This window comes from Hypanus sabinus, chromosome 26, assembly GCF_030144855.1.
Source record: "Hypanus sabinus isolate sHypSab1 chromosome 26, sHypSab1.hap1, whole genome shotgun sequence".
NCBI lineage: Eukaryota > Metazoa > Chordata > Chondrichthyes > Myliobatiformes > Dasyatidae > Hypanus > Hypanus sabinus.
In genome coordinates, this window is record NC_082731.1 from 15,555,188 (window position 1) to 15,582,702 (window position 27,515).

Here is a 27,515-nt window from a genome sequence, read left to right on the forward strand (position 1 = left end):
ATAGGATAGTTAGTCTGACCTCAGTGGCTGCGAAGATCCTGGAGTCGATGGTTAAGGTTGAGGTTTCAGGGTACTTGAAGGCACATGATCAAATAGGCCAAAGTCAGCATGGTTTCCTTAAGGGAAAATCCTGCCTGACAAATCTGTTGGAATCCTTTGCAGAAAAAATAAGCAAGGTAGACAAAGGAGAATCAATGGACGCTGTGTACTTGGATTTTCAGAAGGCCTTTGACAAGGTGCCACTCACGAGGCTGCTTAACAAAATAATAGCCCATGGTATTACAGGATGGAGCATTGGCTGATTGGCAGGAGGCAAATAGTGGGAATAAAGGGAGTCTTTTCTGGTTGTCTGCCAATGATGAGTGGTGTTCTACAGGGATCTGTGTTGGGACCCTTCACTTACTTTATATGCCAGTGATTTGGATGATGCGATTGATGACTTTGTGCACGAGTTTGCGTCTAATATGAACATAGCTGGAAGTGCTGGTGGTTTTGAGGAAATAGACTACAGAAGGATTTAGACAGATTAAAAAGAACGGTGAAAGAAGTGGCAGATGGAATAGTGGCAGGTGTGTGGTTGTGCACTTTGGTAGAAATAAAAGTGTAGACTGTTCTCTGAATGGAGAGGAAATTCAAAAATTCTGAGGTGTAAAGGGACCTGGGAGATTTTGTGCAGGATTCACTAAAGGTTAATTTGCAGGCTGAGTCAGTGGTGAGGAAAGCAAATGTGATGTTAGCATTAATTTTGAGGACTAGAATATAAAAACAAGGATGTAATATGGAAACTTGATAAATCACTGATGAGGCCTCACTTGAAGTATTGTGAGCAGTTTTGGGCCCCTTATCTAAGAAAGGATGTGCTGATATTGGAGAGGGATCAAAGGAAGTTCATGAAAATGATTCTGGGATTGAAAGGCTTCTCATCCAAGGAGCATCTGATAGCTCTGGGCCTTGGCTTTCCAGAATTCAGTGAGAACCTCATTAAAACCTACCATATGTTGAAAGGCCGAGACAGAGTGTATGCTTCCTGCAGATGGGGAGTTTAAGACCGGGGGTCACAGACTCTGTTCACTTAGAACAGAGATGAGGAGGAATTCCTTTAGCCAGAGAGTGGTGTATCTGTCGCCGCAGATGGCTGTGGAGACTGTCGTTGAGTCATTAAGGCAAAGCTTGATAGGTTCTTGGTTGGTCTGGGCCTGAAGGGATACAGGGAGGAGGCAATATATTGGGGTTGAGGAGAAAATGGATCAGCCAAGATGAAATGGTGGAACAGACTCGATGGGCCAAATGGTCCAATTCTGCTCCTATATCTTACGGCTTTGATGAAAATGCTTTGGTGCTCAGCAGGAATGAACGAGGAGCCGTGGCTCACGAAGAGGGCAACCCCTGTGGAAATGGGTGGGGGAGGGAGAAGATCTGGGAGAGAGTGATCACCGAGGAGAGGGGACGGACAGAATCAGGTTTATCGTTACCGACGCGTGTCATGAAATTCAATGTTCAGTGCAATACATTAAAAAAACACTATAAATTGCAATAGGATTTACAACAACATTTTTATTGTGTACTTTGTGCTTATTGTGAGTTTATGCTGCATGGGATAAGGAGAAATAATAACTCTATTCTTCTTTGCACTCACTTACTGAAGAATAACAATAAACAACCTTGATCCTTGATACTGACTCTCCATGGCATCTAGCTTTACCCAGAAAGCATCCTCTCAGTATTATCCACACTGAAGTCCTACCGTGGAATCTGCAAGGCCAACCTCGCCCGAGCCAGTGTCTCAGGAGGAGGAGTCAGGAGCACAAATGGTTTTGTTCCCTGCCCTGGCTGAGGGAGACTGCGGGGACAGGTAGGGGCGGCGTACCGGCCCGAGACCTCAGCCAACACCAAAGCCGAGCCGAGGAGTGGTTCTCAGATGGGGCAGAGTTGGTGCCGTCTCCCAGAACCCTGTGAGCAATCAAACAGGCAGCAGTAGACTAGAAGGCAGAGAAATTAGTAATGACTTACAGTCAATAAATAAATAAATAGTTTCAAAGATAAATGAGGTAGCATTAATGACTTTATAGACGTTGAGAAGTCTGACTTCAGACAGAAAGAAGTTGTTGCTGGATCGTTGGTGTGTTTTAGTGAGTCATTTCCCCCCAATCACTCCATACTCCAGGCTGCTGCTGCCTTCCTAAAACCCATGGTCAGTACTGGCCCAGGATCTTTCTGTTGTCTAAGCAGGATGTGGAACCCTTGCCCTGCCTCAGTCTCCAGGTGTCACTGCAGAGTCACAGGAGGTTCTGCCGATGCTGGAAGTCCTGAACAACTCACACAAAACGCCGGAGGAACTCGGCAAGTCAGACAGCATCGACAGCGGGCAGTAAGCGTTCAACGCTTCCGACCGAGACCCTTTCTCAGGACTGGAAGGATAGAGGGCAGAAGCCAGAATGAAAAGGTGGGGGAATGGGAAGGAGTACAAGCTGGCAGGTTAGACCAGGTGAGGGGGAAGGTGGGTATGAGGTAAAATAGGTGGAAGAGATAAAAGAGACAAGCGAGGAGGAGGAGGGATCTGATAGGAGGCAGAAGAGAAGGAAGGAGGGGGGCCCCCAGAGGGACGTGAGAACAGAAGGAGGGAGAAGGTAAACCAGAGGGAGGTGATAGGCAGGTTCACCTGGTCTTGTGCTTCCAGTCTCCTCAGCTTATTCTTCTGGCTTCATCCTCCTTCCTTTCCAGTCCTGATGAAGTGTCTCGGCCCGAAACAGTGACTGTTCATTCCCTCCATTGCTGCTGTCTGACATCATTCTGTGTGTTTTGCTCGAGGCATTTGCTGCAGACCCGAGGACAGAAATCTTGAATGAGAAACGTACAGACTGTCGAGTGTGGAGCCCCCTGCCAGATGTGGCAGAACCATTTAGGAAATTCTTAGATAGGCACGTGGACGGTAGGAAAATGGAGAGCGGGGTAGGAAGGAAGGATTAGATGAATATTAGGGTAGGTTAAAAGTTTGGCACAACATCAGGGCCAAAGGGTCTGTATTGTGCTGTAGTGTTCTGTGTTCTATCGACTCTCTCTATATAACTCAAGCCTTTCATTGCTGCTATCACACTTGTGAACCTCCATTTACACTTTTGCCTTTATCCGTCCTATTTTAGGTGTCCAGAATTGGACATAAACTCTGTGAGATCTCACCGACATCTTGTGCAGTTGCAACCCAGGTGCTGACTCTTGCATTCAATCCCCTGACCGATGAGGGTAAATGAGCCAAACACCTTCATCACCCTGTCTACCCACGTTGAGGGAACGCCGTACATGTAGGTCTCTCTGTTCTCCAAAGCTCCCCAGGACAACAAACTCACTGTGCAAGTTCTGTCCTGGTTTCACTTCCCAAATTCAACACTTTACACTTGGCTTAAGGACTCCCCTTGGCCTATATTCCCAGGCGAACCAGATGTCGGACCCTGGAACAACCAAACAGGACACTGAATTTGCTCAGCAGGTTGAGCTGCGCCCATGGAGGAAAAAGGTAGTTAGTTTCAGTGCCGAGACCAAGCGTCCGGAGACCCAGACCGTCGACACATACTTTCTGCCTCCACAGATGCTAATGGACCCTTGGTGGTTGTGCTACCTGCTTTGTGTGACCATCGTACTGCAGGTAAAGGCCATTCAGCCCCTCTCACCTGCAACACCAGTCAGCAAGGTCACACCTGACGGTGACTGGACAGTGTCATCCGACATCCCGTGATCCCTTTAACATCGGGAGTTTCCTACGGAGGTCGATGACCTTCCGTTTTCCCATTTTGTCTCCCATCTGCCATGTTCTTGCCCAACCCTTCAGCTTGTCCACATCCCCTCAAAGTCTCTCCACATCCTCCTCAAGCCCAGTTCATTCACACCGAACAGATTTATTTATAATCGATGCAGAATACAAATGTACCTGCAGTTCCAGGGGAAACAACCCAAATGTGTCCAGTGACCTGGATCCAAACCTGGATGTGATCAACAGCAGCAATAACCGCAGAATCAGTTCCTGCAGTCACTTGTGAACTCACCACTCTCAGAGCTGCCGTGTTTAAATGCCCTGCGTATGTTCTGCACACTTAAACTTTCCCTTCAGTGTGAGTTCGTCGGTGCCGCCAGAAGTGAGACGATCGAGCAAAGTTCTTCCCACATTCTGGGCAGGTGTACGGCCTCTCCCCGGTGTGAATTCGTTGGTGGGCCAGAAGCTGTGATGACCAAATGAACCCTTTTCCGCACTCGGAGCAGGCGAAGGGCCACTCCCCGGTGTGAATCCGTTGGTGCGCCAGAAGCTCGGATGACTGCGTGAACCCTTTCCCACACTCGGAGCAGGTGAACGGCCTCTCCCCGCTGTGAATTCGCTGGTGTGTCAGAAGGACAGACGATTGAGTGAACCCCTTCCCGCACTCGGAGCAGGTGAACGGCCTCTCCCCGGTGTGAATTCGCTGGTGAGTTAGAAGTTGGGATGACCGAATGAACCCCTTCCCACACTCGGAGCAGGCAAAGGGCCTCTCCCCAGTGTGAATTCGTTGGTGCGTCAGAAGGCCGGACGAACGAGTGAATCCCTTCCCGCACTCGGAGCAGGTGAACGGCATCTCCCCGGTGTGCATCCGTTGGTGTGTTAGAAGCTCGGATGAACGAATGAATCTTTTCCCACACTCGGAGCAGGCGAAGGGCCTCTCCCCAGTGTGAATTCGTTGGTGCCTCACAAGGCCAGATGACAGAGTAAACCCCTTCCCACACTCAGAGCAGGTGAACGGCCTCTCCCCGGTGTGAATCCGTTGGTGCATCAGAAGATCAGATGACTGCGCGAATCCCTTCCCACAATCGGAGCAGGTGAACGGCCGCTCCCCGGTGTGGATTCGCTGGTGTCTCTGCAGGCTGAAGGAGTTCTTGAAAACCTTACCGCAGTGAGAGCAGGTGAACGGCCTCCCCCTGGCGGGAATCTGCTGGCGGTCCATCCGGTCGCAGGGTTAGTTGAAGTCCTTCCCGCAGTTGGTGGTTGGATGTCTGAATGAGCACTCTTCCAGGACAAGAATGGCCTCTCCCTGGTGGTTCACCAAGGGGGATAAGCAAGTGAATTGGACAACTGAGTGAGTCTCTTCATGCGCCTGAGGCAGGGTGACAATGTTTCCTCAGGACCTCAGAGATCAGTCAGTAAAAAGATGACCGAATTAATTACCTTCTTCAAATGGAAACAGGTGGAAAGAAGATTTGAATACTCTCAGGGAAATGGATCAAGTTTATCTCAGTCAAAAGAATGAATGTTTCACTGGTGCAAAAACAAGGATGTGGTGAACACGTTCCCAGTCACAGATCAGGTGAGCTCACCTCCCCCAGCGTGTCACACACGGTCTCTCGTTGCAGTGGCTGTTCCTTTCCCAATCCGCACTGGAGTGATCACTGCCCGCTCCTTCACAGGCTGGAAGAGGTTACTCGGCTTCTCTGCAGATTGGCTCCTGTCCTCACATCAGTGGTTTCTCCCCTCCCCGCTGTAGACAGTGTGTCTTTCCCCAGCTGTGTCACGGTCGGTGCCCTGTAACAGCCCTCACCGCCTGGGGTCTGAAGTGAAACAAACCAGCGTCTCTCCCTCCACGCTCACAGGCCGATGATATTCAGGTGCTGGGGAGCTGAGTGGGGTGTAGATCGGATGTGATATTCCGTCTGAGATACCCAGTCGCAATTCCTCCACCTTCGATGTCCTGTTAAAAGATACAAAAATCATCAGTAAGTACAGGGTAGTGACAGAACAGATCACTTTAATCTCCTGGGTCGGCGGTGACTCAGTTGGTAGCTCTCTGACTGTGACACTATAACTGTGACATTTAGGCATCTGGCCCATCGAATCAGCTCTACCATTCCATCATGGCTGATTTATTACCCCTCTCAGTGGCATTCTCCTGCACTCAGCCCAGAAGTTATGAAGTCCTGACTAATCAAGAACCTGTCAACCTCCGCTTTAAATGTACCCAATGACTTGGCCTCCACAGCCGTCTGTGGCAATTGGCAACCCAATGGCAAGCGAAATTCCTCCTCATCTGTTCTAAATGGACATCCTTCTATTCTGAAGCTGTGCCCTCTGATTCTGGACTCTCCCATATCTACTTTCATTAGCCCTCTCAAAATTCGATATGCCTCAGTGAGATCCCCATCATTCTTATGAACTCCAGAGAATGCAGGCCCGGACCAATCAAACGCTCGCGTACGTTAACCCTTTCATTCCCGGAATCACTCTCGTGAACGTCCTCCAGACCTTCTCCAGCACCAGCATAATAATTTATCATAATAAAGGGTGTAAAACTGTTCACATTTCCCTAAGCGTGGTCCGACCAATGCCCTATAAAATCTCAGCATCATGTCCTTGCTTTGATATTCTAGTTCTCTTGAAATGAATACGAACATTCTATTTGGCTTCCTCACTCACCATTGACTCAAGCTGCAAGTTAACTTTTAGGGAGTCCTGCATGGGGACTCCCACATCTCTTTGCAACTCCAATTTTCTTCCTGCTTAGAAAATAGACTATGCATTTATTCCTTCTAACAATGTGCATAATTATAAACTTCCATACACTATATTTCAACTGCCACTTTCTTGGCCAATCAGCTAACCTCCTATCGTTCCTGTAATATGATGGGCTCTTATTAAGCAGCCTCATATGCAGCTCTTTGTCAAAAGCTTTCTGAAAATCCAAGTTAACAACATCCACTGACACTCCTTTGTCTATCCTGCTTGTTATTTCCTCAAAGGATTTCAACAGATTTGTCAGGCAAGATTTCCCCTCAAGGCAACCATGCTGACTTTGGTATTTAATCACGGGCCTCCAAGTACCCCGAAATTTCATCTTTAATAATGGACTCCAATATCTTCCCTACTACTGAAGTCAGGCTAACTAGTCTACAATTTCCTTTCTTCTGCCTCCCTACCTTCTTAAAGAATGGAGTGACATTTGCAACCTTCTAGTCCTCCAGAACCATTTCAGAAACTAGTGATTCTTGAAAGATCACCACTACTGACTCCACAATCTCTCCAGTTCCTCATTCAGAACCCTGGGGTGTAGTCCATCTGCTCCAGGTGATTCCTCTATCTTCAGACCTTTCAGCTTCCCAAGAACCTTCTCCTTGGCAACAGCAACTGTACTCACTTCTGCCCTCTGACACTCTTGAGTTGCTAGTGTCTTCCACAGTGAAGATGGATGTAAAATACTTAAGTTCATCTGCCATTTCTTTGTCGCTCCCAATACTACCCTCTCCAGTGTCATTTTCCAGGGGTCTGATCTGTTCTTAACTCTTTTACACTTTATATATTAAAAAAAAAACTTTTTGTATCCTTTTATATTATTGGAGTGCTTACCTTCATATTTCAACTTTTCTCTCCTTATTGCTGGGGTTGCCTTCTGTTGTTTTTAAAAGATTCACACTAACCTTTGCTCTGCTATATGCTCACTCTTTTGCTTTTATATTGTCCTTGATTTCCCTTGTCAACCACGGCTGCCTCTTCTTCCCTTTAGAATGCTTCTTCTTTGGGTCGTTTCTATCCTGCGTTTTCCAAATTGCTCCCAAGGACTCCAGCCAGTACTCTTCTGTCGTCGTTCCTGCTAGTGTCCCCCTCCAATCAACTTTGGCCAGCTCCTCTTTCACGCCTCTGTAATTCCCTTTACTCCACCATCTGAGTTAACCTGCTCCCTCTCAAACTGCAGAGTGAATTCTATCATTTCAAAGCAAAATCAAACCAAATTCAAATTTAATCATCATGCAACCATACAGGAATAGAGCCAAATGAAACAGCATTCCTCCTAAAGGTTCCTTTACCTTAAGATCCCTAATCAAATAATTTCATTACACAACACCCAATCTAGAATTGCCTTTTCCCAAATGCACTCAAAGACAAGCTGCTGTAAAAAAGCCATCTCATAGGCATTCTACAAATTCCCTCTCTTGGGATCCAGCACCCAACCTGATTTTCCCAATCTACCTGCGTATTGATATCCCCCATGACTACCCTAACATTGCCCTTTTTACATCTTTTCTATCTCCCTTCATAATCTGTAGACCACATCCTGAAGGCCTTCAATATGTAACTCCCATCAGTGTCCTTTTACCATTGCAGTTTCTTAACTCTACCTTCTATATCTTCTGATCCTATGTCACCTCTTTCTATGGATTCGATTTAATCTCTTACCAATAGTCACTCCCCCTCCTTCCCACCCCGCCTAACTGTCTGACCTTTCAATGCAATGTGTGTCCTTGACTTTAATATGAAGAAAGAAAGACTGGATCAACTAGGCTTATACTCACTGGAATTTAGAAGCTTGAGGGGGGATCTTATTGAAACACATAAAATTCTAAAGGGATTGGACAGGCTAGATGCAGGAAGATTGTTCCCGATGTTGGGGAAGTCCAGAACGAGGGTCGCAGTTTAAGGATAAAGGGGAAACCTTTTAGGACCGAGATGAGGAAAAACTTCTTCACACAGAGAGTGGTGAATCTGTGGAATTCTCTGCCACAGGAAACAGTTGAGGCCTGTTCATTGGCTATATTTAAGAGGAAATTAGATATGGCCCTTGTGGCTAAAGGGATCAGGGGGTATGGAGAGAAAGCAGGTACAGGGTTCTGAGTTGGATGATCAACCATGATCATACTGAATGGCGGTGCGGGCTCGAAGGGCCGAAGGGCCTACTCCTGCACCTATTTTCTATGTCAAGCTCCCAACTATGATCTTCTTTCAGCCAGGACTCAGTGATGCCCAGAACATCATACTGGCCAACCTCTAACTGCATTACAAGATCATCTAACTTTTTCTGGATACTGTGTGCATTTAAATATAACACTGTCAGTCCTGTTTTCATCACCCTTTCTGATTTTACCCCCTGTTACACTTTAATTCATCCCACCGACAGCAATTTTGTCCTGTCATCCACCTGTCCTTCCTCACAGTCTCACTACGCACTGCATCTGCTTGCATACCAACTGCCCCGATTACTCCAGTTCCCATCCCCCTGCCAAATTAGTTTAAACTCTCTTCACAGCTCGTTTCAACCTGCCCAGAAGCATACTGGTGTCCAGGTTCGGGCGTAGCCTGTCCTTTTAGTGCAGGTTATACCTTCCGCCGAAGAGATCCAATGATCAAGAAATCCGAAACCCAGCCCTCTGCCCCAATTCCTCAGGCATGCATTCATCTGCCAAACCATTCTACTCTTACCCTCACTGGTGTGTGGCACAGGTATCAATCTAGAAATTACTACCATTGAGGTCCTGCCTTCCAACTTCCTACCCAACTCCCCATATTCTCTCTTTAGGACCTCATCTCTTTCCTATTTATGTCGTTGGTATCAATACCATGACTTTGAGCTGCTGAAAGTTCACTTTCTTGTGGGCCTTATGGATAAATCTATACAGGAAAGGCCACCCAGCTTGGGTGTTCAACCAGCGTGCAGAAGAGGAATAATAATAAATAAATAAACAGCAAATGTTGAGAACACGAGATAAAGAATCCTTGAAATAAGTCATTGGTTGTGCAAACATTTCAATGATGGGGCCAGTGAAGTTATCCCCACTGGTTCAGGACCCTGATGGCTGAAGGGTAATAACTATTCCTAAAGCTGGAGGTGTGAGTCCTGAGGCTCCTGTACCTTCATCCTGACGGCAGCTGTGAGGAGAGAGCATGCCCTGGCCGGTGGGGGTCCCTGATCATGGATGCTGCTTTCCTGCGACAGGGTTTCATGTAGATGCGCTCAGTGGTGGGGAGGGCTTTACTCATGATGCACTGGGCCGTATTCACTACTTTTTGTAGGATTTTCCATTCAAGGACATTGGTGTTTCCATACCAGGCTGTGATGCAGCCAGTCTATATACTCCCCACCACACATCTACAGAGGTTTATTGAAGTTTTAGATGTTAGGCTGAAACTCCGCAAACTCCTAAGAAAGTAGAGGCAGGTCACCCTCTCCCTTTAGAGTGCTGTGGACCTGATCCAAGATGCCTTTGACCCTGGCACCCGGGAAGTGTCGCTCTCACATCCTCAGAATCTTCTGTCTGCTCCTCTAACAAAGGAGCCCCCATCACTACTGCACTCCTCTTTTCCCCACTTCCCTTCTGACCCACAAAGCCTGGTGATTGCAGCATCCCTCTGGTAGGCTGTTCCCCCAACAGTATCCAACACAGGATATTTATTATTGAGGGGAATGGCCACAGGGGTGCTCTGCACCAGCTGCCCATTCCCTTTCCCTCTCCTGACAGTCACACAGCTACCCGTCCCCTGCAACTTAGGGGTGACCCCCTCCTATCACTTTCCCATTCTCCTGTACGAGCCAATGGTCCAGCTGCAGCTCCAGTGCCTTCACATGATCTCTAATTAGCTGCAGCTCGATGCAGTTCATGCACACGTACTCATGAAGGGTCATCATACAAGGAACGTTTGATGGCTCTGGGTCTGTACTCAGTGCAATTCAGAAGGATGAGGGGGGATCTCATTGAAACCTTTTGAATGTTGAAAGGCCTAGACAAAGTAGATGTGGAAAGGATGTTTCCCAAGGGTGGGAGAGTCAAGGACAAGAGGGCACAGCCTCAGGGTAGAGGGGCGCCCTTTCAAAACAGATACGGACAAATGTCTTTAGCCAGAGGGTGGTGAATTTGTGGAATTTGTTGCCACATGCAGCTGTGGAGGCCAGGTCATTGCGTGTATTTAAGGCAGAGATAGGTTCTTGATTGGACATGGCATCAAAGGTTACAGGGAGAAGGCTGGGACCTGGGGTTAAGGAGAAAAACAAAAGGATCGGCCATGATTGAATGGCGGAGCAGACTTATGTCTTATGGTCTTATCCTGGGGAGGTCTGTCTGAGTTCTCAGATCTCACACAAAGAAAATAACACTAACCCTGATCCATTCTCAAAACATGCTAAATCATGCTTGACTAATCTGTTGGAGTTTTTCGAGGATGTAACCAGGAAGTTAGACGGGGGAGATCCAGTGGATGTAGTGTACCTCGATTTTCAGAAGGCATTTGATAAGGTCCCACATAGGAGATTGGTGGGTAAAATCGAAGCTCATGGCATTGGGGGGAAGACATTGACATGGATAGAAAACTGGTTGGCAGATAGAAAGCAAAGGGTAGCGGTGAATGGGTGTTTCTCGGAATGGCAGGTGGTGACTAGTGGGGTGCCACAGGGCTCGGAATTGGGACCACAGCTGTTTACAATTTACGTCAACGATTTGGATGAAGGCATTGAGAATAACATCAGCAAGTTTGCTGATGATACTAAGCTGGGTGGCAGTGTGACAGATGATGAGGATGTTAGGAGAATTCAGGGTGACTTGGATAGGCTGGGTGAGTGGGCAGATACTTGGCAGATGACGTTTAATGTGAATAAGTCTGAGGTTATCCACTTTGGGAGTAAGAACAGGAAGGCAATTATATGAACGGTGTAGAGTTAGATAAGGGAGAAATACAAAGAGATCTAGGAGTCCTTGTTCATCAGTCACTGAAGGTGAATGAGCAAGTGCAACAGGCAGTGAAGAAGACTAATGGAATGTTGGCCTTTATTACAAAGGGAATTGAGTACAAGAGCAAGGAAATCCTCTTGCATTTGTACAGAGTCCTGGTGAGACCACACCTGGAGTATTGTGTACAGTTTTGGTCTCCAGGGTTAAGGAAGGACATCCTGGCTGTAGAGGAAGTGCAGCGTAGATTCACGAGGTTAATTCCTGGGATGTCTGGACTGTCTTACGCAGAGAGGTTAGAGAGACTGAGCTTGTACACGCTGGAATTAAGGAGATTGAGAGGGGATCTGATTGCAACATATAAGATTATTAAGGGATTGGACAAGATAGAGGCAGGAAATATGTTCCAGATACTGGGAGAGTCCAGTACCAGAGGGCATGGTTTGAGAATAAGGGGTAGGTCATTTAGGACAGAGTTAAGGAAAAACTTCTTCTTCCAGAGAGTTGTGGAGGTCTGGAATGCACTGCCTCAGAAGGTAGTGGAGGACAATTCTCTGGATGCTTTCAAGAAGGAGCTAGATAGGTATCTTATGGATAGGGGAATCAAGGGATATGGGGACAAGGCAGGAACCAGCTATTGATAGTAGATGAGCAGCCATGATCTCAAAATGGCGGTGCAGGCTCAAAGGGCCAAATGGTCTACTTCTGCACCTATTGTCTATGTACTAGAGGACAAAGAAAATGAAAAGAACTTCCTAGAAACTTACTTAGAACCTCTGCCTGTTCTCACCGAAATCTGTTGAGCCAAAGCCTCCCACTCTATCCCAGGCCCACTCAAACATTGGCTGTTCCATTACACCTTGCTTCTTTTTATTGCCCCTTGCAAAGTTACTAATCTCCTCTCGGCAGACAAGTACCAACAGGCCCCGCTCCCTTCTTTGAAACTGCATGTAAATGCAACAAGAAAACATTTCCACCTCTCTCTGCGATCTCCTGTTCAGTAGACAAGTACACTTAAAAAGAAGTTTGGAAAGGTACGTGGATGAGGAGCATAAAGGATCATGGTCCAGGTACAGGTAGGTGCAGCTTTTTTTCTACAGTCTGGCCAAAGGGTTTTGAACTGTACTTTTCTCATCCCTTTGCAGCCCCCCCCCCCCCCCAAGAGAGAGGCAAGGACATGATAATATGAGGCTATATTTCATTAGGAGATTTGGAATGAAAACATCAACTGAACTCTTTTCCACGGATGCTGCCTGGCCTGCTGAGTTCCTCCAGCATTTTGTGTGTGTTGCTTGGATTTCCAGCAGCTGCAGATTTTCTCTTGCTGGTAGATGGGATGAGGCAGAAGACCAGGATGGCATTGACTAGATGGGCCGAAAGGCCTGTGCCCATGCTGTATTGCTCTGTGATTATCTTGCCTCTGGGTCAGGCTTGGGGGCTTGTGTCCAGCTCCAGAGACTTGAGCACAAGACTGGACAGAGAGGTCAATGAATTCACATTCAGATCACTGATCACCACGTAAGATTTAAATCCCTGGGCACAAACTTTTGAAATCCTCTGCCCGAGATCGCAATGGTGGTAGAGTCACAGGGGATATGACAACACCTTTGGGCCATAAGGGAGTCGAGGAAGTGGACTTCTGTCCTACATGGAAAATTAGCCTGATGATGAACAAGTGATCTGTTCATCCCTGGGGAAGCAAAAATAACTGGCCAGGACATGGATACAAATAATTGGCTCTTCTCCCAAACACTGGCATGGAAGTGCAGTGTTCTGATGACCTAGCCACAGGGAGGTCTGGCCCCTCTACCTGTCCCACAGGTGACACACGATGGTAGCAGAGAAGCAAGGACACGATGATATGAGGCGATATTTCATTCGGAGATTTGGTAGGTTATCAAAGACTCCAGCAAATTTCTACACATGGACCATGAAGAGCATTCTAACTTCTAAGATCAGTGTCTGGTATGAGGGGGGGGAGGGGAGCACTGCAAAGGAATGAAAGAAGCTGCAGAGGGCTGGAAGCTCAGACAACTCCATCACGGGCACCAGTCTTCCCACCACTGAGGACATCTTCAAGAGGCAAGCCTTCAAAAAGGTGGCATCCATCATTCAGGACCTCCATCGCCCAGGGCATGCCCTCTTCTCATTGCCACCATCAGGGAGGCACAGGAGCCTGAAGACACACACTCACTCAACATTTTAGAAACTGCTTCTCCCCTGCCAATCGAGTTCTGAATGGACAGTGAACCCATGAACACTACCTCACTACTTTTGCACTGCTGATTTATTTTTTTAAAATTCTCATTGGACGTTTGTAATTTAGAGCATATTTTATGTACCACACTGTACTGCTGCCACAAAATAACAGATTTCCCAACATATATTAGTGATAATAAACCTGACTCTGAAATCCTTACAAATCATTACTGGGACTCAGCTGGTCCATCAGGAAGGACATTTTGGAATCCGTGAGACTGTAATACAACTGTAATGCCCTGGGGATCATGATTATCTGGAGTGACTGGAGCAGTCAGTGAGATTCTGTGCAATGCCAATCCAAATTAATCCCATCCATCAGCTCGTGATCCATTGATCCCATTCCCTAAACACAAAGTACCCTGCAGATGCTGGGGTCAAAGCAACACGTACAACAAGCTGGAGGAACTCAGCAGGTCGGACAGCATCCGTGGAAATGAGCAGTCGACGTTTCGGGCCGAGACCCTTTGTCAGGACCCCATCCCCTGCCTTTCACGTTGAACCTTGACCATGAAGTCTCAGCAGCTACTTTATTAGGTAGAGGAGGTCAAGGACACATTGCAGCATTCTATACTGAAATTCTTTTGCAATACCTTCCGTCAGCTTAACTGCTTGCTGTACCTGCACACTCACTTTCAGCGACTCCTGTACAAAGCTCCCAGGTCACTCTGAATCTACAGTCATTTAAAAAGTAATCCACTGCTCTGTTTATTTCACTGGATGAGCTCACGTAGAGCCAGAGTCACAGACTCCTCCATGCGATATTTCATTTCCCACCCAAGGGTAGCACCTCTGGTGAAGGGGCTTGTCGTGTCCATTCTGGGGCAGCTCGGTCATCTCTGGTCCCCACTGGACACTCAGTGGCTCCAAGTAGCTGGTTGCATGCGACACTGCCCCCACATGTAGGCTAAACCGGGTGAGGGCAGGCGCAGGCCTCGTATCCTGGCAAGAAAGGTTGTGCCTATCCTAGTACGTGAAGTCAGCTGTGGTGGGTCAGATGGGGGAGATCAACACTGAGGTCCAATGACCAGAAAGTTGGTTCTGCAATGCTTTGTGGAGACCGACAGGCTTGACAAGGTCCAGAAGCAGTCATGACATCCACCACAACCAAGTGTAGCGCCCTGGTTCACATCTTTACTGCTATGCAGTAGGCATTTCATTTAGCAGCTCTGTAAGAGCGTCCTGTTTGGGTTGTTGGCGATGAGGGACGATATGGAATGTGTGCCAGCCAATCAGCGGGAGGTTTTCTTGGTGAGGGACAATACGGTTGGTCTTGGGCTTCCGTTCGGTGGGAGATGGAGAGGAAAGACGTTGAGGAGAACCGGTCGTAGCGTATGACCCAGTGGGAGGCCAGTTTGTTCGAGATGGATTATATAACCATACAACAATCACAGCACGGAAACAGGCCATCTCGGCCCTCCTAGTCCGTGCCGAACTCTTAATCTCACCTAGTCCCACCTACCTGCACTCAGCTCATAACCCTCCACTCCTTGTGGAAACGACTGAACCTTCTTAACTAACCTTCCATGTGGATTGCGAGTGACGTTCGGAAGGTGGTGTGTGTTTTCACGTTGACCGAGGGCCCAGCGTGTGAGTGACCAAGAAGTTCAAGATGAGCTCCAGCTCGTGCACATTTGACTGTTTAATAACTTTTCGTTATTTCTTACTAACCCCTTTGGTTAAGATTCATAACTATAATTCCTGTAACCGTATGCAATGTACTGTCTGTTATTTAAGGGCACTAACAGGGTTGAAAATTACACAGTATCCCCACGAACCAGAGCTAGGGGTGGGACGAGCCGTCTCAACCTCCCGGGTACGCGGGACTTCCCCGGACTTAGGCAGCCGGGGAAACCAGGGTTGTTCATTGTGGGGCATCATCCGGGATCGATTTCGTTGGATGCTGCTTGACTGCCCTGAGCACTGATCCAGTGGGTTGTGTGTTTAAGTCTGTGTTAAGCTATTGTTCAGGAAAGTGATTATGATATGTGTTATGGTTGCTGCAGGGTTTGATAAAATGGCGGGCAAAGACTGCTCTAGTTCAGACTAATGCCGATGTGGAACAGCAGTGGAACTGCCTGGTACTATCAGGGCCGTGGACTGTCCATACTTTCCGGGAGGAGGGGAGAATGGGTGAGCGTGCCGAGTCTTCCATAGCTGGGGGCAGAGACTTCAAGGGCAGATTGCTCTCATTTCTGCGGAGAGAGGGGAAGGAGTGGTCTGTTTTGAAATCCCACAGAGGTGAGAATTCTGAGTTAGTATCTGCCCTTACCTCTCTGGCGATTAAATGGCCCAGTGCCGTGGCTGAGGGTCCTAGCTATCGAAGCTCACCCCCTGAGGGGAAGAGGAGTATAAGACTTGGGCAGTGCAGACCCCTCAGATGCTGGATGAGTGGCAGTGCTCTGATGACGTAAGATGAAAGTCTGAGGAGCCGGTTGCTAATGCAGTGAGATCCATAAGGACACACAACCCCACTGCCACCTCTGCGGGCTATGTGCAAGTGCTAGAAAATGTGTTTGGCGTGATGGGCAGCCCAAAGGCGCTTATGACGGGGTTTCGTAACATGTTTCAGGAGAGGATGGTAAAGACGATCTTAGCCCTTCAGAGCCTTTTGGGACGAGTTGGGATGCAAAGTTGCTGAAGGAGCTGCTGACGAAAGCATCTGAGCCAGCTTTTGCAGACTCCTGTACGGCACACAGATGCCAGCAGAGAGGGCTTAGGGTTGTTCTGTATCAGGATCAGGGCACAGGGTTGAGACCTCACACATTTGTCAGCTGGAGTCTGTCACCCTCTGAGCTGAACTACCCCACACACAAATTGGGAGTTCCTGGCACTGAAATGGTCAGTGGTGGACAAGAAAAGTGGCTATCTATATGGTGAAAAATTTGAGGTGAGGACGGACAACAACACATTAACTTATATCCTGACCTCAGCAAAATTGGATGCCACAGGTGGTTGGCGGAGTTGTCTGCCTATGATTTCAGTCTGAAGTACCAGCCGGGGAGTCGGAACATTGATGCTGATGCTTTGTCCCGACCAGTGAATGAAGGGCTAGACAGGGACGAGGAGTGGGAGAGAGTTCCTGCCCCAGGGGTAAAAGCCATGTGCCAGTTTTCCATCACGGAGAAGGCAGAGGAAAGGCAGGGGCAGAACGGAGTGGTAGATCATTTGGGAGCTTCTGATGGTGCCATTCCACAAGGTTACTGCCACTTGACTGTCCTGAAGACGAAGTCTTCAGTTACCAGAATTGAGCCCTGGGGAAGCGGCAGCTGCCCTGCGAGATGACCTGCATATTGGTACTGTTTGATCAGTGGTTGTGAAAGGGACAAGGCCCAAGCAGACAAGATGAAACACTCTGCTACTGAGAGAATGGCCCAGATTGGAACTGAGCAACCAGATCCTACATCGGGTCACTTCACCTCCAACTGGCCTCGACGTTCCTAGCTGACAGTGGCTGAAAAGTATTGGACGATTGTGTTGCAGTCATTTCATGGTGATTCTGGCCTTTTTGGCATGACCTATGGATTGCTTAGAGATCGGTCTTACTGGCCTCGAATGAAGCCGGAGATGGAGGTGGAAGAGCACTACAAGTCAAACATTCGATGTATATGGAGGGAGATGCTGCCTACGAGGGCTGCCCCTTCACCTGGTGTGTATGGATTTCCTGTCAATAGAGCCAGATGCCAGTAACATGGCGAACGTCTTGGTCATTACGGATCACGGCACCAGATATGCGTGAGCTTTCCCTATTGAGGATCAGAGGGTGTCCACATGGCCAATATGTTATGGGACAGATACTTCATTTATTATGGCCTCCTCAGGTGGATACATATTGATCAGGGACGGGATTTCGAGGGTACGCTCATACATGAGTTACTGGGCATGCTTGGAGTCAGGAAGCCAAGGACCCTTATCACCCGCAGGGTGATCCCCAGCCCAAGAGGTTCGATCGGACCTTGCTAGACATGCTCGGGACCTTGGAGATCAGCAAAAAGAGCAAGTGGAGTCAATATATTGGACATCTGGACCACTGTTACAACTGTACACAAAATGAATCTGCTGTCTGGGCACGAGGCGAGGTTGTCTGTTGACCTCTGTTTTGGGACTGGCGAGGAAGATCTGCCGCAGAAGACATCTAAGTATGTGTCTGATATGAGAAGGGAGCTGAAAAAGACTTAGCTGAGGTCTTGGCTGCCAAGCAGAATCAAGGAAGGTTAGGTCCGCCCAACTCGTGCCAGGAGACCGAGTCCTCTAAGGAAATTGGGGCTGGTTGGGAAGCATAAGTTGGCTGACCTCTGGGCGGCTATGTCCTACGTAGTGGACAGCCAGATGCCAAACACACCAGTTTTCCAGGAGAAACCAGAGGACGGGAATGAGCCTGTCAAGATTCTCCATCGGAACCAGCTTCTACCTCTGGGACAAGAGGTGTGTGTTGACCCAGAGCCTGACCTGGACCCTACACCTAGTAAGAGGACTCGGTGGCGATGTGGAGAGACTGAAGGACCAGCAGCAGGAGGAATTAGACTGGCTCACGCTCCTGAATCAGAGGATGAGGAAATGGGGGTGTGACATATGCCACCTTTTGCTAACTCCCCACTAATTGAAGAAGAGATTCCCAATCCTTCTCACGCTGACTCGGGTGAAATCAGGGGGACTATCTGCGGATGGGCAGGTTTGCAGCTGGAACACGAAAGGGGACTGGGCTCTAAAGTAACTGGGAATGAAGCTGAGCTCAGCCAAGTGGAAGACAGGCATGAGTTGCTGGAAGACATGAGTAACAGACAGGGGGAGGCCTCACAATGCAGACCAGAAGTATCCCAAGGAGTGCCTGAAACTGAAGACGTAGATGATGGGATAAGGAGGTCTCAAAGAGTCAGGCCATAGCGCTGGAGGAACAGAGGGTTGCGACTATCCCCCAGCAAGATATGTCACTACCATTTACAAATGGATTGGAGATGCTGACCTCACAAAATTCCTTTGAAAACGGTGTTATTAATATCCGGATAACAAATTATTTCAGTGTCATGACTATTTGTGGTGTGGGGGAGAGTATAATGCCCTGGTTCACGTCATTACGGTTCTGCTGTAGGTATTTCATTTAGCCGCCCTGTAAGAGCAGTCTGTTCTGCAGTCAGCCCGTTTGGGTTACAGTTGAAGGTAAGGGATGATGTGGAACATGTACTGTGCAATTAGCTGGAGATTTTCTTGGGTATGGACAGTAAGGTTGGTCTTGGGCTTTTGTTCGGTGGGAGATGCAGAGGAAAGACGTTGGGGAGAACCGGTCGTAGCGTACGATCCGGTGGGAGACCCGTTTGTTCGAGATGGATTACGAGCGATGTTCGGAAGGTGGTGTGGGCTTTCACGTTGACCGAGAGCCCAGCGGGTGAGCGACAGAGAAGTTCAAGATGAGCTCCAACTTGCGCACATTTGACTGTTAAATTAGAATGGGTCCTTTTCTTTTTGTTATTCTTTCCTAACCCTTTAGTTAAGATTCATAAATATCATTCCTTTAATCGCATGCCGTGTACTCTGTCCTTTTGTGGCACTAACTTGTAACACGGTAGGAAATGACACAGCGTCCACACAACCAGGGTTTGGGGTGGAACGAGCCGTCTCAATCTCACGGGTTTGGCGGGACTTGACAGCGTCTTCCCTAGACTTCCACTGTCAAGGAAACCAGGGCGTTTCATAAGGAAAACCCCAGTTGTGACGACTGCTTGTATTACCAGGTCTGGACCTCTGAGCTGGAAGGAGTGGAACTGCCCAGTGCTGAAGTTCTTCCACTTTAAAAACTCTTCTGCACAGGTTTCACTGACGGATAATCTATCGATCCTGACTCTGCACTTAGTGACTTTCTGTGTCCTTGCGACAACACAGACACACAATCATCCGGTTCCGTACCATCAGCAACTGTACATACAGGTCACTTGGCCCCAAATCACTGACCATGGCTTGTGAACTTCTGGAACCCTGCATCAATCCTTACAGCTTTCAAACCAAGAAATAACCTGCTTATTCCTCATCTTTTGATCTATTTTTATTACGCAGTCCTCAATTCACACCAGTATAATATCGCCAACCCCTAGTTTTTACTTCTTTTGCTGATACAGCATGTTAACAAACTCTTCCAGCCCAATGAACCCAATTACACCGTTGTGCCTAATTAACTTACTGGACTGGATATGTTTGGAAAGTGGGAGGAGACCGGAGCGCCCATTGGAAACCCACAGGTCATGGGGAGAATATAAACACCATACAGACAGTGGCGGAAATTGAACCCAGATCATCGGCACTGTAACCGCATTACAGTAACCACTACGTAACTTTGTGTGGCACCTTTCAAAGTCCTTCTGAGAGTGCTATAGACTATATTCACCCTTTTCTCATCACAACACTAACAAAACTAGACTGTCAATCACCAGTTTCTCATCCTTAATCTATGTGACAGCCATTGTGAGAGAGACAGTACAGCGAAAGGCTCTTTTACCCAAATACATGCCAACTAGATACAGTAATGTGCAAAAGTCATAAACACATTTTTAAAAAATCGTGTACGGCGAAGGTTTTTGAGCAGCGGCGAATCAGAGCCCTGAAGTGTGAGAAGTCGTAGCTCACAGGCTCACCAATGGAGTAGGAAAGGCCGTGGTGCATATCAGCCCAAGTTTAACATTTAAGAGAAGTTTGGGTAGGTACATGGATGGTAGGGGTATGAAGGGCTATGATCTCTGTGCTGGTCAATAGCAGTTTAAATGGTTCGTCACAGATTAGATGGCCTGTTTCTGTTATGTACTTTTGTATAACTCTGAAGATGCTTTCAAAAACAATGAAATGAAAATCATAGAACATAGAAATCTACAGCACATTACAGGCCCTTCGGCCCACAATGTTGTGCTAACCATGTAACCTACTCTAGAAACTGCCTAGAATTGCCCCATCGCATTGCCCTCTATTTTTCCAAGCTCCATGTACCAGGAGTCTCTAAAAAGACCCCATTGTATCCATCGCCAGCAGCCCATTCCACACACCCACCACTCTCTGAGTAAAAAGCTTACCCATGACATCCCCTCTGTACCTACTTCCAAGCAGCTTAAAGCACCTAAATCTTGTGGCCTTTGAACTGTTTATTGCTCTGGGACAATCTTATCAGAGCAACTGAACGTGGACACAAGGAGCTTCAGGTAATGACTCACTAAACCCGAGACAACTCTCAGATGAGTGGCTATTTACTATGTAACATGCCAGACCTACCAAAGAACCAATCTATAATTTCGTTAGACTCTGTCTAGGTCACCTACTTTAACTAGTTTGGACCAGTCGTATTTGAAAGGCTGGGGTGGGCAGAACCATGAAACAATTTTGGTTGTAGCCCTGGACGAGAACCAGCAAGAAGGTGACCCGGGTAGGTCAGGTGACCTCGAGCCAATGGGATGGAGATCCACCAGTTCAATCGATGAGCAACACTGTAAGAGTCAGGAGCTCCAAATATGTAGCGGTGATAAGCTCTCCAGCGACCAGAGCCCAACCATCGCGGATACCGAGGGCCCCATGGACACGTGGAGATCGGAACCGCGAGGACCACCTGGGCAGTGTAGACTCTGTTGCTGGGAAATACCTCTTCTCTTCATTGACTGTTCACGGGGAGGTCAGGGATTCTAGTAGGGTACACACAGGTAGTAGTTTGTGAACCCACGTGCCTTTTAGTTGAGACATTTGAAGTTACTTGTCAGTAAATACAGGTTCTCTGCACCTCATTTATCATTATTACAAGGGGTGATCCTTGTAACAGCATCCTGTCCTCCTCTATCAGATTTCCTCTTCTCCAGCCCTTTACCTCTTTCACCCATCAACTTCCCAGCTCTTTACTTCACCCCCGTCCCCCATCTCCCGGTTTCACCCCTCACCTACCACTTTGTACTTCTACCTCCCCTCCCCTCCTCACTCCGACTTCTCACCTTATCTTCCAGTCCCGGAGAAGGGTCTCGGCCCGAAACGTCAACTGTGTACCCTTTTCCATAGGTGCTGCCCGGCCTGCTGGGTCCCTCCAGCGTTTCGCCTGTGTTGCTTCGGGTTTCCAGCATCTGCAGACCTTCTCATGTTGGTGAAAATTTGCTCTTTTCTATTGACACACTAATGCAGAAGACAAAATAAAACACCCAAAGCAAGATTTATATTAAAAAATATAGGGTCCGTACCACTTTAGCACAGTACTGTACATTAAATCTACATCAATTCTGCGGTATTCTCCACGCTGGCTTATCCAGACCTTGGACTGATTTACAGTGGTCAGTTCATCTGCTGAAGGGAAAAAGGCAATTGTCTTTGCATCATCTGTTATAATCAGCAGCTAGATCAGATTTATTTTCTTTACTGGGAGTGTAGCTCGATTGCTCTCTGTCCCAGCTCAGGCCGCTGTCTGTCCAGGTTTGGGCAAGCAGAGCTCGGCAGGGCCTGGGAGCCTCAGCACCGGCTCCAGTTCATCTGCCTGTGCACTGGGCGCTTGTGCAATCAACGGCAGCTCTGTTGGCCACACTTCCACACACGCGAGCGCCGCCAATACGCGTATGCCGCCGCGCACATTTCAGGCCGGCAGCAGCTCAGGTCGGACTGTCCCGGGGTGGGTAGAGGGTTCAACCTCACCTGGGTGACCCGCACTGTTTGTGGTACACGTGCTAGCTGTTACCAGCCGTCGGGGACGACTTCTTTGTCTAGTGACGTTTAATGGCGATTGGGAACTGGTAATGGCAGTGCGCATTCCCACCACCTAATAAACACCGAACACCTCTCCCAGAAAGTCTTCCACCACCGTCCCCTTTCATATTTTTGTCAATACAAACCCCACGGTACTATGAGCATTAAACCCCTCCCCCCACTACGTGAGCAAGCTCCCTCCCCCCATCTGAACTGTTTTACGGGAGCACCATTGACAGCGTCCTGACAAGTTGCATCTCCATCTGGCTTGGGAGTAGCCGAGCATCAGAGCAGAAGTCCCCACAAAGGACTGTGAGAACAGCTGAGAGGATCATGGTGGTCTCCCTACCATTCGTCAGGGACATTTATCAGGATCACTGCGTACACAAGACCTTTACTGTTATCAAGGATCCCACTCACCCATCCAGCATCCTCCTTGTCATTCTACCAGGCAGGAGACTACGATGCATAAAAATAAGAACAGTCAGGATGGAAACAGTTTTATCCCTCAGGCCACTAGACTTCTGAACTTCCTACCGCATCGTATTCAATGTGTCACTGGTTAAGCTGTTCTGCATCTTGCAATATTTAATATTAATGTGCTTTAGTTTGTTAGTTATGTGTGATTCATCTGTAGATTTTATCCTTACTTTAATAAGTTACCGTGTGTTACGTGTACTACTGTGCTTTACACCCTGGTTCAGAGAAACCCTGTCTCATTTCTATATACATTATATGGTTATATACATTACATATTTATATATTATTAAGTGACAATAGACTTGTGTGTCACATTGGCAATCACGCTTTCTAATATAATAAGTGTTAAACTCTCACAAAGGTTAGAAAAATGTATTACCTGTACTTCATAAACACAAGGGATTCCGCAGATGCTGGAAATCCAGAGTAGCACACACAAAATGCTGGAGGAACTCAGCAAGTCAGACAGCATCTGTGGAAATGAATAAATAGTCGACATTTCGAGCTACAACCTTTCTTCAGGACTGGAAAGGAAGAGGGGGAAGACTTCCCAGTCTCGGCCCAAAATGTCAACCGTTTACTCTTTTCCATAGATGTTGCCTGGCCTGCTGGGCTCCTCCAGCATTGTGTCTGTGTTTATCTCTACCTCACTATTCTTTCTCCAAATTTCAACCACAATTGACTTACAGACAACTCCAATTTCCATTACACTATGTGCTACCCCATTTTGAACAAAGGTAGCCAGTCCCCCTTGTAAGCATTTTCCAATCACGTCTTATATCAGCATAACCTTCCATCTTAAAACTTAGACAAGATTTCAACCAGAATTTCTGTACACATACAACATCAGGTTTATTTGGTAACTCTTAACAAATTTATTAAATTCTTGACCATTAGCTAACAGGCTTTTAGCATTCTATTGCAGGATTTAAAAATCCCTTCTTTGAAGGCAAAAATATTATTTACCCCTCCTTGTAAAGCAGCGTTAATAATTTCCAGAGTTAAGTTTTTATCTCTGGATATTTCTCTGAAGCTTTTAATATATTTTTTTTCTCTCCTACTTTTGTGCTGTACAATTTGCCACATCTGCCATGAAAATGACAAACTTTAATTTATCAACAATCAATACACCTACTCAATGTTATACAATCCTTAGAACACCTGGAGAATAAAAATACGCATATGTAAGGCTCCTTTTCATTGACTACAGCTCTGCCTTTAATACCGTCATTCCAAATAAACTGATTTCTAAGCTCTGGAACCTGGGTCTTAGCACTCAGATCTGCAGCTGGATCTTCAACTTCCTCACAGACAAGACCCAGGCTGTAAAAATAGGGGACAAGCTCTCCTCTACAATCACTCTGAGCACCGGTGCCCCACAAGGCTGTGTACTCAGCCCCCTGCTGTACTCACTGTACACCCACGATTGTGTAGCCAAGTTTCCATTGAACTCAAATGTATAAGTTTGCTGATGACACCACAATTGTAGGCCGTATCTTGGGTAATGATGAGTCTGAGTACAGAGAGGAAATTAAGGACACGGTGGCATGGTGCGAAGACAATAACCTATCCCTCAATGTCAGCAAGATGAAGGAATTGGTTGTTGACTTCAGAAGGAGTAGCGGACCACACGACCCCATCTACGTCGGTGGTGCGCAGGTGCGACAGGTCAAAAGCTTTAAGTTCCTCGGGGTGAATATTACAAATGACCTGACTTGGTCTAACCAAGCAGAGTCCACTGCCAAGAAGGCCCACCAGCGCCTTTACTTCCTGAGAAAGCTGAAGAAATTTGGCCTATCCCCTAAAACCCTTACGAATTTTTATAGGTGCACCGTAGAAAGCATTCTTCTAGGATGCATCACAACCCTGGTATGGAAGTTGTCTTGTCCAAGACCGGAAGATGCTGCAGAAGATAGTAAACACAGCCCAGCACATCACACAAACCAATCTTCCATCCTTGGACTCACTTTACACTGTATGCTGTCAGAGCAGTGCTGCCTGGATAATCAAGGCCACGACCCACCCAGCCAACACACATTTTGTCCCTCTTCCCTCTAGGGGAAGGTTCAGGAGCATGAAGATTCATACGGCCAGATTTGGGAACAGCTTCTTTCCAACTGTGATAAAGACTGCTGAACAGATCCTGACCCGGATCTGGGCCGTACCTTCCAAGTATCCGGACCTGACTGGCACTACCTTACTTTCCCTTTTCTATTTTCTAATTATGATTTATAATTAAAATGCTTATTATATTTAATTTGATTTGTACTTCAGGGAGCACCAAGCGCAAAAACAAATATCGCTGTGATGATGGTACACTCTAGTATCAATTGTTTGGTGACAATAAGGTAAAGTAAGCAAATCGTACATTTTACACACTGACTTCAATCCATCTGTAATCCGGACATTACTGGGTTTTCTTCTGGACAGTAATAGGCTCTATTGACACCGTTTTCTGTTCTTTTTGAAGAACCAATTCCAACTGAACACACTGCAGAATCACCGCCTTCTTACATACAGGGCACCCTGCATAAGAGGAATTATGGTCCCCTCCACAATTGCCATAATCATGTTCTCCATCACATCTAGCACCTTGCCGACTCCTGGCACTAAAATCATCTCCTGGGGGTGGGGGGGGGGGGCACATAGCCACAAACTCATCTAACCTAAAGTAACCTCATCCAGCAACTCTCTTCCATCACATGCAATCAACACCGATAAACTTTCTATACTCACTCCATTTAGCGTCCACCCGGCTACACTATCTGTAACTTGGTTCTTGGATTCCTGTGATTGCAGCCCCCAAATCCACTGCCATAATTCCTTGCTGTTACTTTCCCAGCTCCCGCTGCTTTTAATGCCAACGCCTATCACCTTTGCACTGAGAGCGCCCCATCTCTTAAAGCGCCCCCCAATAAAATCCTTCGGACATCGAATCGCAACTCAGCAGCAACTTAAACTCCTTCCTACTTCTTTAAAAATTTAAACCCTCTCTACTGTCTTTACTGGACGATAAGCCACTACAAATCGCCGCTTATTTTCCCCCTTTTCCCAGAAACCTGCCATTCGCCTTCCCGCATCCAACTCCTCACCCAGATACCACCTCCCGTTCGCTGCCTCCATCCTCTTCCCCTCCTGACACCTCTACCCCCGTCCTCTTCCCCTCCTGACACCTCTACCCCCGTCCTCTTCCCCTCCTGACACCTCTACCCCCGTCCTCTTCCCCTCCTGACACCTCTCCCCCTGTCCTCTTCCCCTCCTGACACCTCTCACCCCGTCCTCTTCCCCTCCTGACACCTCTCCCCTGTCCTCTTCCCCTCCTGACACCTCTCCCCCCATCCTCTTCCCCTCCTGACACCTCTACCCCCGTCCTCTTCCCCTCCTGACACTTCTACCCCCATCCTCTTCCCCTCCTGACACCTCTGCCCCCGTCCTCTTCCCCTCCTGACACCTCTGCCCCCGTCCTCTTCCCCTCCTGACACCTCTACCCCCGTCCTCTTCCCCTCCTGACACCTCTGCCCCCGTCCTCTTCCCCTCCTGACACCTCTGCCCCCGTCCTCTTCCCCTCCTGACACCTCTACCCCCGTCCTCTTCCCCTCCTGACACCTCTACCCCCGTCCTCTTCCCCTCCTGACACCTCTACCCCCGTCCTCTTCCCCTCCTGACACCTCTCCCCGCCCCGCCACTTCTCCTGCTAAAGTTTAATGGTTGACAGACCGAGATAAGGGGCATCAGAGGAGAGTGGAGCCCGCACCCACTTCAATTGCCCCGTCCGCCACTTCTCCTGCTAAAGTTTAATGGTTGACAGACCGAGATAAGGGGCATCAGAGGAGAGTGGAGCCCGCACCCACTTCAATTGCCCCGTCCGCCACGGGAAAGAACCCGCAGACGATACCGAAAATCCCGCACGGCGGCAGTGGACTCCTACCCGCCGCCGGGGCGGCCCCCCGGTGCCGATCAACGCCGAGGCCCGGCCTTCGGCTCCGAACCGCCGCCGAACTTCCGCCGGTGCCCAGCAACGCGACCGTGACGTCGCGCCTGACGTCACGCCCATGCGCTCTGGGCCCCCGGAGTCCCGGGGCGCTCCCGTGGGTCGATTATCGTCGTGCCGGAGGAATGGATCGACAGCAAAGCAGAGACGCCACATGCTGCAGGGAATCTATGGAGGGCCGGGACCGGAGTGGGAGGGGGCAGAAGCCAGAATAAGAAGGTGGGGGACGGGGAGGGTCACAGAGGGGTAGCAGTGAGAGAGGGTCTCCCTGAATTTCCCTCCATAGTCACTGCCCGAGCTGTTGAGATCCTCCAGCATTTTGTTTGTAGTGTCGACAGACAGCCTCCCGCATGAAAGGATCTGTAATGTTGACTGGGGAACCATAGATCTCCGTCTCTGGTTGGCATATTTGGGGATGATTGGTGATGCACCATCAATAACTCTGAGACGTGGGTTAAGGTAGGCTTTTACTGGCTGGAAGAAAGCACAAGCAGCAAGTGACCATCACACAGCATCCTGGAGACTGAGGAAGGGTCTGTGCCTCCAATCGCCTTTATACCAGGGGTCCGTCGGAGGAGCCACAGGAGCAGTCAGCAGGGGGTCGTGTCCAGACAGGTATATGTAGTTCACCACAATTGGTGTCTACCTGAGGGAGCAA

General features: G+C 48.1%; 1 protein-coding gene across 8 annotated transcripts; it reads right to left on the reverse strand.

Annotated features, from left to right (window-relative positions):
• Positions 1–1,536: 1,536 nt before the first annotated feature.
• LOC132381638 (zinc finger protein 239-like) lies at positions 1,537–27,001 on the reverse strand. Of its 8 annotated transcripts, XM_059951217.1 has the most exons (4): positions 26,795–26,999; positions 21,651–21,825; positions 4,038–5,705; positions 1,537–2,815 (listed from the first exon to the last, which is right to left on the reverse strand). In XM_059951217.1, the coding sequence occupies exon 3, from the start codon at positions 4,962–4,964 to the stop codon at positions 4,086–4,088; it is 879 nt and encodes a 292-aa protein (XP_059807200.1). In that variant the 5' UTR covers positions 4,965–5,705; positions 21,651–21,825; positions 26,795–26,999; the 3' UTR covers positions 1,537–2,815; positions 4,038–4,085. The 8 variants fall into 8 exon arrangements, with proteins under 8 accessions (XP_059807200.1, XP_059807194.1, XP_059807193.1 ...); XM_059951211.1 differs by having other exon boundaries at positions 1,537–5,705; positions 26,762–27,001; XM_059951210.1 differs by having other exon boundaries at positions 1,537–5,705; positions 26,795–26,998.
• Positions 27,002–27,515: the final 514 nt, after the last annotated feature.

Excerpts from the sequence above, each read along its gene's own strand:
- LOC132381638 (XM_059951211.1), bottom strand. The coding sequence starts at position 4,964 with ATGGACCGCCAGCAGATTCCCGCCAGGGGGAGGCCGTTCACCTGCTCT.